This window comes from Coregonus lavaretus (genome assembly GCF_964263955.1).
Source record: "Coregonus lavaretus genome assembly, chromosome: 27".
Taxonomy (NCBI): Eukaryota; Metazoa; Chordata; class Actinopteri; order Salmoniformes; family Salmonidae; genus Coregonus; species Coregonus lavaretus.
The window spans coordinates 20,980,508-20,997,341 of record NC_140014.1 but is presented as its reverse complement, the minus strand read 5'-3'; the positions used below and the strand labels follow the sequence as shown (position 1 = coordinate 20,997,341).

The 16,834-nt window shown below is 40.9% G+C and overlaps 1 protein-coding gene across 9 annotated transcripts in view; it reads right to left on the bottom strand.

Annotated features, from left to right (window-relative positions):
- The window catches only part of LOC311103057 (regulator of G-protein signaling 6-like), a gene marked incomplete at both ends in the record, with an annotated part of 45,134 nt that extends 32,502 nt beyond the window's left edge, over nt 1–12,632 (bottom strand). For all 9 annotated transcript variants that reach the window (XM_084144573.1, XM_084144574.1, XM_084144575.1 and 6 more), the window contains one exon: nt 12,543–12,632. In XM_084144573.1, the coding sequence (XP_084000699.1) occupies nt 12,543–12,632 (90 nt within the window). The remainder of the gene's footprint in view (nt 1–12,542) is intronic.
- Between the last annotated feature and the right edge of the window lie 4,202 nt (nt 12,633–16,834).

Sequence of the window (16,834 nt, the reverse complement as noted above, 5' to 3'; positions counted from 1 at the left end):
TTGGTCTTCACAAAGTTTGCTGCTTCAGTGTTTTTAGATATTTTTGTCAGATGTTACTATGGTATACTGACGTATAATTACAAGCATTCCATAAGTGTCAAAGGCTTTTATTGACAAATACATTCAGTTTATGCAAAGAGTCAATATTTGCAGCGTTGACCCTTCTTTTTCAAGACCTCTGCAATGTGCCCTGGCATGCTGTCAATTAACTTCTGGGCCACATCCTGACTGATGGCAGCCCATTCTTGCATAATCAATGCTTGGAGTTTGTCAGAATTTGTGGGTTTTTGTTTGTCCACCCTCCTCTTGAGGATTGACCACAAGTTCTCAATGGGATTAAGGTCTGGGGAGTTTCCTGGCCATGGACCCAAAATGTCGATGTTTTGTTCCCTGAGCCACTTAGTTATCACTTTTGCCTCATGGCAAGGTGTTCCATCATGCTGGAAAAGGCATTGTTCGTCACCAAACTGTTCTTGGATGGATGGGAGAAGTTGCTCTCGGAGGATGTGTTGGTACCATTCTTTATTCATGGCTGTGTTCTTACGCAAAATTGTGAGTGCACCTTGGCTGAGAAGCAACCCCACACATGAATGGTCTCAGGATGCTTTACTGTTGGCATGACACAGGAATGATGGTAGCGCTCACCTTGTCTTCTCCAGACAAGCTTTCTTCCGGATGCCCCAAACAATCGGAAAGGGGATTCATCAGAGAAAATGACTTTACCCCAGTCCTCAGCAGTCCAATCCCTGTACCTTTTGCAGAATATCAGTCTGTCCCTGATGTTTTTCCTGGAGAGAAGTGGCTTCCTCGCTGTCCTTCTTGACACCAGGCCATCCTCCAAAAGTCTTCACCTCACTGTGCGTGCTGATGCACTCACACCTGCCTGCTGCCATTCCTGAGCAAGCTCTGCACTGGTGGTGCCCCAATCCCGCAGCCGAATCAACTTTAGGAGACGGTCCTGGCGCTTGCTGGACTTTCTTGGGCGCCCTGAAGCCTTCTTCACAACAATTGAACCTCTCTCCTTGAAGTTCTTGATGATCCGATAAATGGTTGATTTAGGTGCAATCTTACTAGCAGTAATATCCTTGCCTGTGAAACCCTTTTTGCGCAAAGCAATGATGACGGCACGTGTTTCCTTGCAGGTAACCATGGTTAACAGAGGAAGAACAATGATTTCAAGCACCACCCTCCTTTTAAAGCTTCAAGTCTGTTATTCTAACTCAATTAGCATGATATAGTGATCTCCAGCCTTGTCCTCGTCAACACTCTCACTTGTGTTAACGAGAGAATCACTGACATGATGGCAGCTGATCCTTTTGTGGCAGGGCTGAAATGCAGTGGAAATGTTTTTTTGGGATTAAGTTCATTTTCATGGCAAAGAGGGACTTTGCAATTAATTGCAATTCATCTGATCACTCTTCATAACATTCTGGAGTATATGCAAATTGCCATCATAAAAACTGAGGCAGCAGACTTTGTGAAAATTAATATTTGTGTCATTCTCAAAACTTTTGACCACGACTGTACAGTATGCAAGCTCAGTTCTATTTAATTGAAAATCCAACTTTTGAGGACACTAGAAACTAAAATATCACAATTTATTATTTTCTTCCCAATCTCTCCACATTAGATTGAATAGATAGGGATAGAAATACCAGCCGATGAGAATAAATGTGTTCCACATGAATAAAATAAAGGTGAGGAATGAAGTCCCCATGGACTCAATATTTCTCTAAAGATGGAATGCTTGAAATTAGCTTCAATTATTAAGGTTGGACAGAGGGGTGGAGATGAGGGAAGGCAATGAGAGAGAGTGAGAGAGAGAGACAGTAGACAGTATACTAGCCGATTCCATGATTCGAGCCATTCATTCTGCTGTGTAATATGTTGTAAAACATGTATTCCCATGTGCATTGAACTGTAATGACCTTTAGGTCTCAGAGGGCTGGTAAAACATAACAGCTGGTTAATATATCAGTAGCATCACTTGACTGAGACTAATATCAGTTGGAGTATACATTACATTTAAATCTTCTCACCCTAGTCCATCCACCAAGCAAAAGAGCGCTCACATTTAAAGCTACAATATGTAACTTTTTGGGCAACCCGACCAAATTCACATAGAAATGTGAGTTATAGATCTCATTGAAAGCAAGTCTAAGAAGCGGTATATATGTTCTATATGCGCTATTTCTACACTTTCCGTTCTTAGGTTTAGTTTTTGTGTCTTTTTACTTTCGGTTTTGTACACCAACTTCAAACAGCTGACAATACAATATTTTTGGAAATGGAAAATATATTTCACAGCGGTTTAGATGTTACAATGATTCTCTACACTATACTTGCTTGTTTTGTCACATAAACTGAAATTAGGTGAACTATTAGAATTTTAGCAACCAGGAAATGGCGGAGCGATTTCTGAATAGTGCACCTTTAAAAAGTACACACAGTAGGCTATGTGTTGTGTTGAAACACTAACTTTAGGCAGGGTGCTGAATTGACTCATCAACTAGGCCTCGGCAGGACTCATTTCTGTGTTAGTCCCTCACGATCAATATTTACACACTAATGATTGTTCAAAAAACATCTGGATTGGAGGTTGATAAGACCATGCAGAGCACAGCTATACACTCATGCTTCAGGTACAAATGGGGTGCATAACAACATCCAAATCAAACATTTAAAGACTTGAATACAAACAGAGATGAAACACAGAACCAACACATGATTCTCCTTAGGCAGAGAGAGAAAGAATCCCATGAGTCCCTGGACAACAATAGCTGTGTATACAGCAAGCCACCGCCACAGAGAAGAACCCAGAGTCAGAGCAGAGGGGGAGACACATTTGTCCTGGGGACTGGAGATCTAACTTGTCTATTAATAGTCTATTAATAATTGCATTTTCCAGCACAGCAGAGATCCTCGTCACAGGCTGGTTTCACACAGCTCCCGCCACTTGCATTAATCTGTCCTCCATGTACTGCCTTAAACATGCCAGACAGAGCAAGACAAAACACACACAACAGGTAGGGGCCATTAAGCAGGACAGGTGTGTGTGTGTGTACGTGTGTCCGTGTGTGTGTGCATGCATTACATATTGAGCTCTCTCACAAAGGTAATGTGACAATAAGGTGTGCCACAGTTATTGTTTTGCTTCAACAATTCCTCCCTGAGAGAAAATTACATTGAACAAGATACAATACAGCACTGCCAAGACTATACAGGCTAGGCTTTCTCCACTTTCTGTGTAGTCAGGCTTTCTGTAATGGGCAAATTCATCACAGTCAGTTTTGTCTAACTGCACATCCAGGTTAATATTATTACAATTCGCTCTCAACAAAAGATAGTCTTAGATATGGCCCTGAAGTCAATACATAGTCCTACCGACTACAGCTTCACAGCTACAGAGACGGGTGAAAACTCTGAATGATGTTTTGATACAGTACCATCAGTGGGTTATACTGTGACTGGTCATTGTTCTTTGCATTAGGATAATGCATTTCTTTACGGCTGACGTGTGACCAAGCCTAAGGGACGACGGCAGCAGAGCATATTGATGGCCATCTGGTCCTCCCTCAGCTCTATGCCAGGCTGCTGGCCCAGAGGGCCATTAAAATGCAGAGCAGCTGGGCTAGAGTACTCCACCACCTCAACCTCAACACTGCATCACACATCACATACCCAACATCACACACACAGAGAATCAAAGATACAAAGGAATTAGAGATATAAAGCATTGGACATACAGATAATCAGTGATAGAGGGAGTCCAAGGTGTTGTACCACCATCAGAAACACAGAAATTCAGAGATCTTGTAAGGTCTCTTTGATTCAACCAAATCACTCATGTATGTCTGTCTGTCTGTCTGCTCCATGATATTCTTGATATCTTTAGCAGCTCAAACTCCATGTCATCAGATAAGACCTTGTGTGCCTCTGATACTCTATCATAGCTTCGCTTTCACACGGTTACATTTCTTTTTTGTCAATGTACTTCTTCAGTGTCAATCATTATATTTTTTCATCCCTTGCTGCTGCTTGAATGGACTTCCCTTCTCTCACTTCCTTGGCTGCTCTCTCAAAAACCTCAAGGGGGACTAGACCCCTGCTTGTTTTATGTTTGTATGATGCCTGCTCTGTAACAATAAAAATGCACTTGAGTTCATCATATGCATGACACATTGCAAAAATACGATGCATATTATGCATAGAACTGACTAAATGTAATCATCATTTGTATGGGGTATGATGGCCATTGGCTCAACTTACCAGAAAACAAACATTTTGACTATATTAGCCCACACAGCTACAAGGATACACTTACATTCTAGGTTTGGGAACTCATATTGTAGCTTTTAGAGACCCCAACTGATGTAAAAGAACAGTCTTAAAACGATCTACTTTGGTTTAGATACAAGTATCTTGAAACCTACAACACAATAAATTAATTTGACTTGGTGAAAATCTGTTTTTGAGACCTAACTTGTTTACCACTTTTTCCATGTGTTTCTTCCTTCACAGACTCATTTTACATTTTACATTTTAGTCATTTAGCAGACGCTCTTATCAGTTAGTGAGTGCATACATTTTTATTTTTTATTTTTTCATACTGGCCCCCCGTGTCACGCCCTGACATAGAGTTCTCTAGTTGGTTTGGTCAGGGTGTGATTATCTATGTTATATATATCTATGTTGGCCGGGTGTGGTTCCCAATCAGAGGCAGCTGTCGATCGTTGTCTCTGATTGGGGATCATACTTAGGTAGCCATTCTGCCTACCTATGTTGTGGGATCTTGTTTCTGTTTGGTTTGTTGGATGTTTAGCCTTTTGAACTTCATGTTCAGTTGCGTTGTTATTTTGTCAAGTGTTTATTATTATAATTAAACGACTATGTACGCATATCACGCTGCACCTTGGTCCAATCCTTTACTAACGAACATGACACCCCGTGGGAATCGAACCCACAACCCTGGCGTTGCAAGCGCCATGCTCTCCATACAGACTCCATTATTAATTTTGTGTATGGTTTCCTAGAAACAAGGGGTGGCTCAACTAATCCTTTGGCTCAATTTACCCCACTCTCCCCTATATACTGTACAGTGCATTCAGAAAGTGTTCACACCCCTTGACTTTTTCCACATTTGTGGTGGGATTAAAGTTGATTTAATTGTCTACTTTTTGTCAACAATCTATACAAAATACTCTGTAATGCCAAAGTGGAAGAACAATTCTAATATTTGTAAAAAATAAATATATATACAGTACCAGTCAAAAGATTGGACACACCTACTCATTCCTGGGTTTTTCTTTATTTTTACTATTCTTTACATTGTAGAATAATAGTGAAGACATCAAAACTATAAAATAACACATATGGAATCATGTAGTAAACAAAGTGTTAAACAAATCAAAATATATTTATATATGAGATTCTTCAAATAGCCAACCTTTGCCATTATGACAGCTTTGCACACTCTTGGCATTCTCTCAACCAGCTTCACCTGGAATGCTTTTCCAACAGTCTTGAAGGAGTTCCCACATATGCTGAGCACTTGTTCGCTGCTTTTCCTTCACTCTGCAGTCCGACTCATCCCAAACCATCTCAATTGGGTTGAGGTCAGGGGATTGTGGAGGCCAGGTCATCTGATGCAGCACTCCATCACTCTCCTTCTTGGTAAAATAGCCCTTACACAGCCTGGAGGTGTGTTGGGTCATTGTCCTGTTGAAAAACAAATCATAGTCCCACTAAGCCCAAACCAGATGGGATGGCGTGTCGCTGCAGAATGCTGTGGTAGCCATGCTGGTTAAGTGTGCCTTGAGTTCTAAATAAATCACAGACAGTGTCACCAGCAAAGCACCCCCACACCATAACAGCTCCTCCTCCATGCTTTACGGTGGGAAATACACATGCGGAGATCATCCGTTCACCCACACTGTGTCTCACAAAGACACGGTGGTTGGAATTAAAAATCTCCAATTTGGACTCCAGACCAAAGAACACATTTCCACTGGTCTAATGTCCATAGTTTGTGTTTCTTGGCCCAAGCAGGTCTCTTCTTCTTCTTGGTGACCTTTAGTAGTGGTTTCTTTGCAGCAATTCGACCATGAAGGCCTGATTCACACAGTCCCCTCTGAACAGTTGATGTTGAGATGTGTCTGTGACTTGAACTCTGTGAAGCATTTATTTGAGCTGCAATTTCTGAGGCTGGTAACTGTAATGAACTTATCCTCTGCAGCAGAGGTAACTCTGGGTCTTCCATTCCTGTGGCGGTCCTCATGACAGCCAGTTTCATCATAGCGCTTGATGGTTTTTCTGACTGCACTTGAAGAAACATTCAAAGTTCTTGAAATGTTCCGTATTGACTGACCTTCATGTCTTAAAGTAATGATGGACTGTCATTTCTCTTTGCTTATTTGAGCTGTTCTTGCCATAATATGGACTTGGTCTTTTACCAAATAGGGCTATCTTCTCTATACCCCCCCTACCTTGTCACAACACAACTGATTGGCTGAAACGCATTAAGAAGGAAATAAATTCCACATATTAACTTTTAAGAAGGCACACCTGTTAATTGAAATGCATTCCAGGTGACTATCTCACGAAGCTGGTTGAGAGAATGCCAAGAGTGTGCAAATCTGTCATCAAGGCAAAGGGTGGCTATTTGAAGAATCTCAAATATAAAATATATTTTGATTTGTTTAACACTTTTTTGGTTACTACATGATTCCATGTGTTATTTCATAGTTTTGATGTCTTCACTATTATTCTACAATGTAAAAAATAGTAAAAATAAAGAAAAACCCTTTAATGAGTCCAAACCTTTGACTGGTAGTATATATGAAAAATAAAAGATGAACATATCTTGATTAGATAAGTATTCAACCCCATGAGTCAATGTTTAATCACCTTTGGCAATCTTTCTGGGTAAGTCTATAAGTGCTTTCCACACCTGGATGGTGCAACACTTGCCCATTATTATTTTCAGAATTCTTCAAGCTCTGTCAAATTGGTTGTTGATCATTGCTAGACAACCATTTTCAGGTCTTGCCATAGATTTTCAAGCAGATTTAAGTCAAAACTGTAACTCAGCCTTGGTAAGCAACTCCAGTGTATATTTGGCCTTGTGTTTTAGGTTATTGTCCTGCTGAAAAGTGAATTATTCTCCCAGTGTCTGGTGGAAAGCAGACTTATCCAGGTTTTCCTCTAGGATTTTGCCTGTGCTTAGCTCCATTCCAATTCCAATTACAAGCATAACAATTACAAGCATACCCATAACATGATGCAGCCACCACTATTATAAAAAATATGGAGAGTGGTACTCAGTAATGTGTTGTATTGGATTTGCCCCAAACATAACACTTTGTTTTCAGGACAAAAATAGCTTTGCCAATTTTTTTTGCAGTATTACTTTAGTGCCTTGTTGCAAACAGGATGCATGTTTTGGAATATTTTTATTCTGTACAGGCTTCCTTCTTTTCACTCCGTCAATTAGGTTAGTATTGTGGAGTAACTACAATGTTGTTGATCCATCCTCAGTTTTCTCCTATAGCTGACATTAAACTCTGTAACTGTTTTAAAGTCACCATTGGCCTCATGGTGAAATCCCTGAACGGTTTCCTTCCTCTCCGGCAACTGAGTTAGGAAGGACGCCTGTATCTTTGTAGTGACTGGGTGTATTGATACACCATCCAAAGTGTAATTAATAACTTTACCATGCTCAAAGGGATATTCAAGTCCATGCAACTTATTATGTGACTTGTTCAGCAAATTCTTACTCCTGAACTTATTTAGGCTTGCCATAACAAAGGGGTTGAATACTTATTGACTCAAGACATTTCAGCTTTTCATTTTTAATTAATTTGTAAAAAGAAAAATATAGAAAAACATAATTCCACTTTGACATTATGGGGTATTGTGTGTAGACCTGTGACAAAAACCCTAATTTTAATCCACTTTAAATTTAGGCAGTAACACAACAAATGTGGAAAAAATCAAGGGGTGTGAATACTTTTTGAAGGCACTGTAAGTAATATCCCTGTAAATCTGCTAATCCACAATAATCATCTGACTACTGTGGTTGTCGTTGTTGGTGATTAAAATATGAACATTCCTGCAGGCAGTTCCCTGTTCAACAAAAGCAGCAGGACTTGTGTAGCATAAGCTACCTGTCAGAACATAATGCTTCAAGACGTAGAATTGATAGAGGAATTACGTTTTAAAACGTTTACAGTGTCCACTGTAACATATAATCAATGGCATAGCCCGGGCGCTTTTCCGCAACATGACAGCCCCTTATAAAACATGTACCATTCTGGAAAAACAACATTGAATAAAACATTCAAAAGCATCTCCATGTAAACACACAGTCCATTTCTATAGCATCAGTAGGCAATAGGACAGCTGTCATCAGAGCAGAATGCCTGCAGCTCAAAGGGAGCTGAATAAGGAGCATGAAAAATACATTCATACAAACATGTGATTACCGAGGCCCTCATTGGGAAGCATTGGCAGCCCTCAGGCCAGGCAGCAATTTAGTGTCAGAGTCAGAGTACATCAGCCAGGAATAATCAGCCAAAAAGTCATCTGCAATCTATGGAGGGTGAATATTTATGAGAGTGAAGTGTGTCAGACTGTGTTAAAAACCTCCAAACGAGCTTCAATGCCATACAACACTCCTTCCGTAGCCTCCAATTGCTCTTAAACGCTAGTAAAACTAAATGCATGCTCTTCAATCGAACGCTGCTTGCACCCGCCTGCCCGACTAGAATCACTACTTTCGCCGGGTCTGACTTAGAATATGTGGACAACTACAAATACCCAGGTGTCTGGTTAGACCGTAAACTCTCCTTCCAGACTCACATTAAGCATCTCCAATCCAAAGTTAAATCTAGAATCGGCTTCTTATTTCGCAACAAAGCCTCCTTCACTAATGCTGCCAAGCATGCCCTCGTAAAACTGACTATCCTACTGATCCTTGACTTCGGCAATGTCATTTACAAAATAGCCTCCAACACTCTACTCAGCAAATTGGATGTAGTCTATCACAGTGCCATCCGTTTTGTCACCAAAGCCCCATATACTACCCACCATTGTGACCTGTACGCTCTCATTGGCTGGCCCTCACTACATATTCGTCGCCAAACCCACTGGCTCCAGGTCATCTATAAATCACTGCTAGGTAAATCCCCGCCTTATTTTAGCTCATTGGTCACCATAGCAACACCCACCTGTAGTATGCGCTCCAGCAGGTATATCTCACTGGCAGGGGCGGTGTGTTCAATAGGGCGATATGGGCGACGCACTGCCAAACGGGAAAAGGAAGGGATTTTTTTTCTAATCAATTATATCACGGCAACAGTAGTTATCAGTGTTGTAATCTAGACGTCTGATCTGCCACAGTGCCACTAAATGTCCAATCAGGCTAAAGTCGTGCTTCAAATGGCCCCCCCCCCTTTTGGGGCGATTTCAGTCAGGTTGAAAATCGCCCAGAAGTCTGTCATAGACTCCCATGTAAAATCTATTTTTTTCAAATATCAGAGCTTTCAATACAATCTCTATGGGTTTCTGAGGGCTTGCACTTACGCGCTTTCGTCATACGTAACATAACCATGAACGTAACTAAGAAAAGAGCGGGTAGCAGCGTCAATCAATTCACTACTACTATCAAAATGGCTAGGCTTCAGTGCAACTCGATTGTGTCTTTGAAAGAAGTTCCTTTTTGTCGGCGAACAAATGAAGATAAATTGGCAACGAAACAATTAGGACCTCCCAGACCAAATTTAATAATTCAACAGGTTTCTACTAAAGGGGGGAAGTCCTACACCCGAGGATTTTCCAAAAATTGGTACGAACGAAAAACCTGGCTAGCAGGCTGCGATGTAGCTAATGCAGTCTTCTGCTACCCCCTGCTTACTCTTTCACCCTGAAGGCGGCACGGCAGACAGCACCGCTTGGACAGCGACTGGTGTGTAACGGACATGCACCATCTTTCAGGAAAGATTAAGAAACATGAGCTGTCAAAGACCCACATGGATAGCTGTTTGAGATGGTCTGCTTTGGGGAGAGTGAACATTCCCACTCAACTGGATGAGGGATACAGGCTAGCTGTCCGCCGCCACAACGATGAGGTTAGTGTTGATAATCACAAGTTTACTGGAGAACTGAAACTGACAAGGCTGACAAGATAGGACCCTTTTGTCCATTGTTATTGGATAGGAACAGAACTTATAACCAGCTCCTGACCTAAATAGATCTTAGCACAACATTTTACTCAACATATCATATTCCATATTCACTATAACAAATATATTTACTACGACATTAGCAAGAACCGCCACATCCTCAGCCGGCTAATCCAGTGTGTGAAGTTTTGCGGAGTGTTTGAGTTAGCTTTGCGAGGCAAAGATGAAACTGAGGGCTCCACCAACCCTGGTAAGCCAACACTTTTGAGATCAGTCAATAAATGCTTCTGGTATTGACTTATATGCTGCCCCTGTCTTCATGTTGTTGCTGGACATATCTTTTTTTAAATGTGTGTAGGTCACCTAAATCATCAGAAAAATTGCCCCCCCTGAGAATTTTTTCAGGAGCCGCCACTGCTCACTGGTCATCCCCAAAGCCAACACCTCCTTTGGCCGCCATTCCTTCCAGTTCTCTGCTGCCAATGACTGGAACGAACTGCAAAAATCTCTGAAGCTGGAGACTCTTATCTCCCTCACTAACTTTAAGCATCAGTTGTCAGAACAGCTCACCGATCACTAATTTGCACCCCAGTATCTCTATTTGCACATCATCTTCTGCACATCTATCACTCCAGTGTTAATTCTAAATTGTAATTATTTTGCACTATGGCCTATTTATTGCCTTACCTCCATAACTTACTAAATTTGCACACACTGTATATAGATTTTTGTATTTTTCTATTGTGTTATTGACTGTACGTTTTTGTTTATCCCATATGTAACTCTGTGCTGTTGTTGTTTTTATTGCACTGATTTGCTTTATCTTGGCCAGGTCGCAGTTGTAAATGAGAACTTGTTCTCAACTGGCCTACCTGGTTAAATAAAGGTGAAATAAAAAAAAAAAATAAAAAAAGACAGCTACAGATGTAGGATCTTAATATGAGCTAGTTTGCTACAGCAGGATAATAAGCCTACAGCAACAGGAAATGTGAATTATGTAGATTATAATTATAATTTGTAGGGTTTGATACCTTTTTATTAAGGTAAAGTCAAGTCTTAAACTCTACAAACTTCAGAAGTCTTTTTAAAACCTCAAATACACTACAAGATATGTACTGCATTGTAGGAAAGCTATCAAATTAAGATCCTACATCTGTAGAAGTCGTACTCTAGGAGCTAAAGATGTCTCCATTTGCTTCAATCTTCGTTTGATTGTGTCGTGTCTGACATGTAGAGCTACTGTCCAACATCTCTGTACGGCATGTGACCACATTAAGCCTGCTAATGTTCTTACTGCTCATTCAAGTGGAGGCTTGAGGGTTAAGTGGTCATTCTAGGAACCGTATTTCAGCACGGAACAAGGTACAGGATCATTTCAACTCTTCATTATCATTATAATCATGCTCATTTTCAGACAGGCAATCAGTGAAAAATGTTTTCCTGAATTATGTCATCATCCATCCTCCATTGACTCCATTTATTTTATCAAATAATTTGTTTTTCTCTCCTCACCATTAAATAGTCATTAGCAAAAATGACAAAAATAACAGAATGGAATTGGGACTGAATCTGTCAACTCTTTGCTTTAGTTTTGCCATCATCAGCACATTGGGACTAGTTGGGAGATCTGTTTAGGGTGATCAAAAGCAGGTTTTTGAATGGGCTTGCCTGTGCCAAGCGAGCTGCAGAGCTGAGAGTGACAATAAAAAGCTCTTTATGAGCGGCTCCAGAGAGAGCAAACAAGCCCAACCCTGGAGGAGCAGCCACTTCCTGTGAGTCCCACACTACATCATTACCCATGGTGCCACTCACCCTCTTCTCTTCTCTCATCTCCAATCAAATGACAGGCATTGAGACTCAAGTGCCATAGAGATTGTGTAATTACCCTTGACACATAAAGGACTTTTTCTCCCACAAACCCACACTGATAGAGAGCTTATTAAAACTTCAGAGGGCTGCAGAGTGCAGACAGTCTGCCAGGCTGCCAGAGGAAGTGTACTGTGGCCAGTGTGGGTCCCATCAGCGGCTGTCTCTAAACCCATAGAGTTCTAAACCCACAGAGAGAGGGATTAGAACATGTTCCATTACCTGCCAGTGGGTGTGCCTCTTCCTGTCATATTCATATGGCTCAGACATTGAGATGTAACTGTTATAGACATTTGGAGAGTGGTGTCAGGAACCACTGTGAGATTAATTACTGTACCAATCTGCATCAGAAACAGGCAAATGATATTGCTCCATGTCTTCCAATGGATAACTACATTGGGTGCTTACTTATAGAGTCTGTACCTTCTTGTAAATTTAAAAATAAAATAAAATTGTCCTATACCATGTTATATGGGCTGTCAGAGAAACAAGTACCTTTCTGTAAACTATCATGTTGGGAGAGTCTTCCTCAGGATCTGTTATCCCCACACCCTGTTGTCCCAGGTCTCTGGATCCCTCCGCCATGCCTGCTGTGTCCTAGGCTCAGGAGGCTGCATGAGCACAAAGAGACAGGAAGCAGAGGAGAGTTAGAGAAGAGGACCAACATCACTGTCAAAAACTATTCATGATATATATTCATTTATTCAGGTTGGCCAAATAGCCACTTTTTGATAGTTCCTCACAGCAATGCATTCATTTGGTTCAGAAATATTTGAAGAGTTTGATTCCAAAACGCTATATATCCATTTTCAGAAATGTTGGTAAATTAGCTTTTATTTTACAGAGAAATAAGTAGTACTGCTAGGTTTTACACAGTCAAATGTAACAAGTAACTACATTTATAAAGAAATATTCCAATGATACATTTGTGACATCAATATACTGTATATATTTTTATTTTTATTTGCATAATTCAATACAGTAATATGAGATCTGTATGTAAAACATTTACATTTGACATTTTAATCATTTAGCGGATGCTCTTATCCGGAGTGACATACAGTAAGTGCATTTATCTTAAGATAGCTAGGTGAGACAACCACATATCACAGTCAAATATACAGGATACGAACATTCCATTTCAGCTAAACAATGGATATATAGCATTTTGCAAAAAAAACTAATTTTCATACAAATAAAGTCTATGAATAACAAATCTGAGAACAGTCATATTTTACACACACAAGGGTATCAATAAGCAATCATTAATGATGAAAAAACTGAAATGTGAAGAAAAAAAGAATCGTTTGCTCCTCTCTCAGATGACAACACCTCTCAAAATAAAGCCCGATAACAAAGCCTTGGCAGTAACGCAGCACTGTGAAGTAAATATGAACTAGCTAACTAAGCCAAGAAAAATGTCAGGCCTGTAAGTGGCAGAATTTCCTTGCAACAATAACGTATAATCAGGCATTGCACAGCCTTCCACTGATTAGCTATAGATACTCAATGGTGTTCAGGACATTAACGAGTCAGAAACTGTAACTAAGAATGATAATAGGTAGATAGTGTGTTGTTCATATCAGCACTGACTTTGCTGATAACTTCTCTATTGAGGAAAAATGTACTTATTACGACTGTGATATGTAGTTGTCTTACCTAGCTAACTTAAGATAAATGCACTTACTGTATGTCACTCCGGATAAGAGCATCTGCTAAATGACTAAAATGTAAATGAAAATGTAGGTGATGTGCAATAAGCATGTTACTGAATACACTAGGCCACTATAGTTAAAACCTTGACCATTTGCACTTGCTAAGACGCCATTAGCCACACAGTGTGCTTCACCTTTGATCAGGCTTGCCAGTCCTGTGTACTCTCATGATGTAAGGATTAAAATGCTACCGTAAGGGATTATACATGACCTCCATTCAATATCCATCCCACTACAGCTCTCTCTCTCTCTCTCTCTCTCTCTCTCTCTCTCTCTCTCTCTCTCTCTCTCTCTCTCTCTCTCTCTCTCTCTCTCTCTCTCTCTCTCTCTCTCTCTCTCTCTCTCTCTCTCTCTCTCTCTCTCTCTCTCTCTCTCTCTCTCTCTCTCTCTCTCTCTCTCTCTCTCTCTCTCTCTCTCTCTCTCTCTCTCTCTCTCTCTCTCTCTCTCTCTCTCTCTCTCTCTCTCTCTCTCTCTGATAATTAATTTTGCTTAACTAAGGATTTTCACAACCTAAGTTCACAAGGCTACAATCATCTACCCCTCCAGTTGAGTTATAGTGTGTATCAGATTGGTATAAGAATTTGTAATCATGCATCAGGCAGTGAAAGAGAGAGGATTACATAATTTGACACATTCATCATTTTGGAGTAGCCCTACATAGAAAAGACAGGGAGGATAAAGCTTCCAGGAACAGTTAAAAAATCCTTATCATATGCCTGACTGGGCTTTTCATTTTAATAACTATTTGTGTTCCACTACAGGAAAGTCTCAAAGGTTATTATGGTTTATCTGAAGGGAGGACACACTGTATGCATTGTAATCCACAACAAACGATAATGGTGAGAGGATCAGATTGAGATTGAATACCTTCAATAGGCCACTAGCTGCACAGCAGTAGACATGCAAGTCTATTAAGAGTATTACATAGTAATGATTTCAACTGTTGAGCACACAAAGAGCATTCTGCTATAGAGCAGGAGGCGGTACTATTAAACCCCTTCTGATCCAGTGTTGTTATTGCCACCATGATGATGGATTGAGGAGCTGTCTGCAGCCTGCATTGATTAGCAGAATGTCTAAGTAACCAGGAGTTCATAAACTAAGTTTACATCCTATAATTTTATACATTTCTCCAACTATTCAGACATTCTGTATGAATTATATGACACCTACAAGACAAGTCCTGTGGCAATAGCTCCTTTGCTATGGACAGCTACAAGCTGTAATTCATGGAAACAACTTAATTTCCAAAGCATGCAAATCTAACTTCACAGGACAACAGTCCCTAAGACGTCTGTGTTAGAGTTAACAGGATGGAACACAGGCACTGACATACAGACACTGACATCTCCAGGCACACATTCAGAGACACAGCCCCAGAACCACAACTAGCAGATCAGCACACTGCTGGACAAAACATCAAATAACTCCTGCATTCCCTCAAAAACAAACCGATTAACAAACCATTGACACTCACCATCTAATCCCATAGCCTCAACAGGAGACTCTGAGCTGTGGACAAGAGTTGATGTACAACAGGCACAAAACAGACATGCAGTTGATCATGCACAGCCAATCCCCCTCACCCACACCAGCCTGCCAATACAATGCTCCTGACACCTCCCAACTAATGAAGCATTCATTCATTACCTTAGCAACAAAAGAATGCCTTGTCCACTGCTCCCTGTTTTACTGTCCTTAGCAACAAGCAGCAGACAGGTTCATGATATAATTGGCAGGGGGGAAGAAAGAATGAAAAAAGAGGGGATGAAAGCAGTGGAGCAGCGAGAGAGAGAGAGAGAGAGAGAGAGAGAGAGAGAGAGAGAGAGAGAGAGAGAGAGAGCAGCTGGTTGGTCACTGCAGTATTCCTCTATTCCTCCTCTTCTCCAGTCCTCTGCCTGCCATGGGAGGGAGCACGGAGTGGAGCGGAGCAGTCAGTTAGAGAGATCCTCGCCTCGCAAGTGCGCTCCTCTCTCCTCTCTCTCTATCTGTGTGCATGTGTCTGTGTGTGTGAGGGAGAGGGAGAGGGAGCGAGAGAGAATGAGAGAGAAAGGCAGATCGAGTTGGGAAGGGGGAGGGACGGAGGAAGAGAAGATAAAGTGAAAAAGAGAGGGAGGAGAGAAAGACAGAGAGAAAAGAGAGAGCCTGAGTGAGAGAAGGGTTGAGAGAGAAGAGATGAGATGAAGTGAGAGCGAGAGAGCTTTGGATGCTGGGGAGCAGAGAGAGAGAGCTGTACAAACTGCAGCAGCGCCCACTGATGCTGAAAATAAGAATTATTCCATTAAGAGGACACTGAAATTGTAATAAAGGCCAAGTTACACTTTGACTGTACAGAGTGAATGTGAAATAAGCTCTTAGAGGAATAGAGATGGAGAGATAATGGAGAGATAAATAAATGTATAGGTTGTTAATCCACATTTTCATAAACATTTAATTGAAAGCCCATTTCTATACAAGACTGCACATAAATGAATGTGGATTAGGCTACCGTCAAAGGCTACCGGTTTTTAAATTGTCTGATCTAAGACTACAGCCACTTAATGAACTGACATGTATACTGTACTGTAGTTATTCTCTAATTCTCATCAACATGCTATAGAAACATATTCCAATTGAAAATGTGCTTGTTCCAGGATGGCAAAAGACTGTGGTCTCTTTGCCTTTCCCTCCGTCCCACCCCCTCTCTCTCACTATCTTCTCCTCTCTCCAGGACCATCTAAGCTTAAATGGCAAACCAAAATGGCAGAAGCTTTTTTTATCCTTTAAATTAGATCAAAAGTCCCCTAAGGAATATTCTCACAGAAATACATTTCATGGCCAATTTGTGAATACATGCAAACACACGCACGCACACACACACACACACACACACACACACACACACACACACACACACACACACACTTTTCACAGAAGCAGTTAATGAGTTACATACATGAATACAAACAGAGCACCAGTGCTTGTATTGCAGCTTTTATCCTCGCTCCCTGTGTGTGTGTGTGTGTATCTGTGTCTGTGTGTGTGTGTGTGTGTGTGTGAATGTGAGTGGGTGTGTGTGTGTGTGTGTGTGTG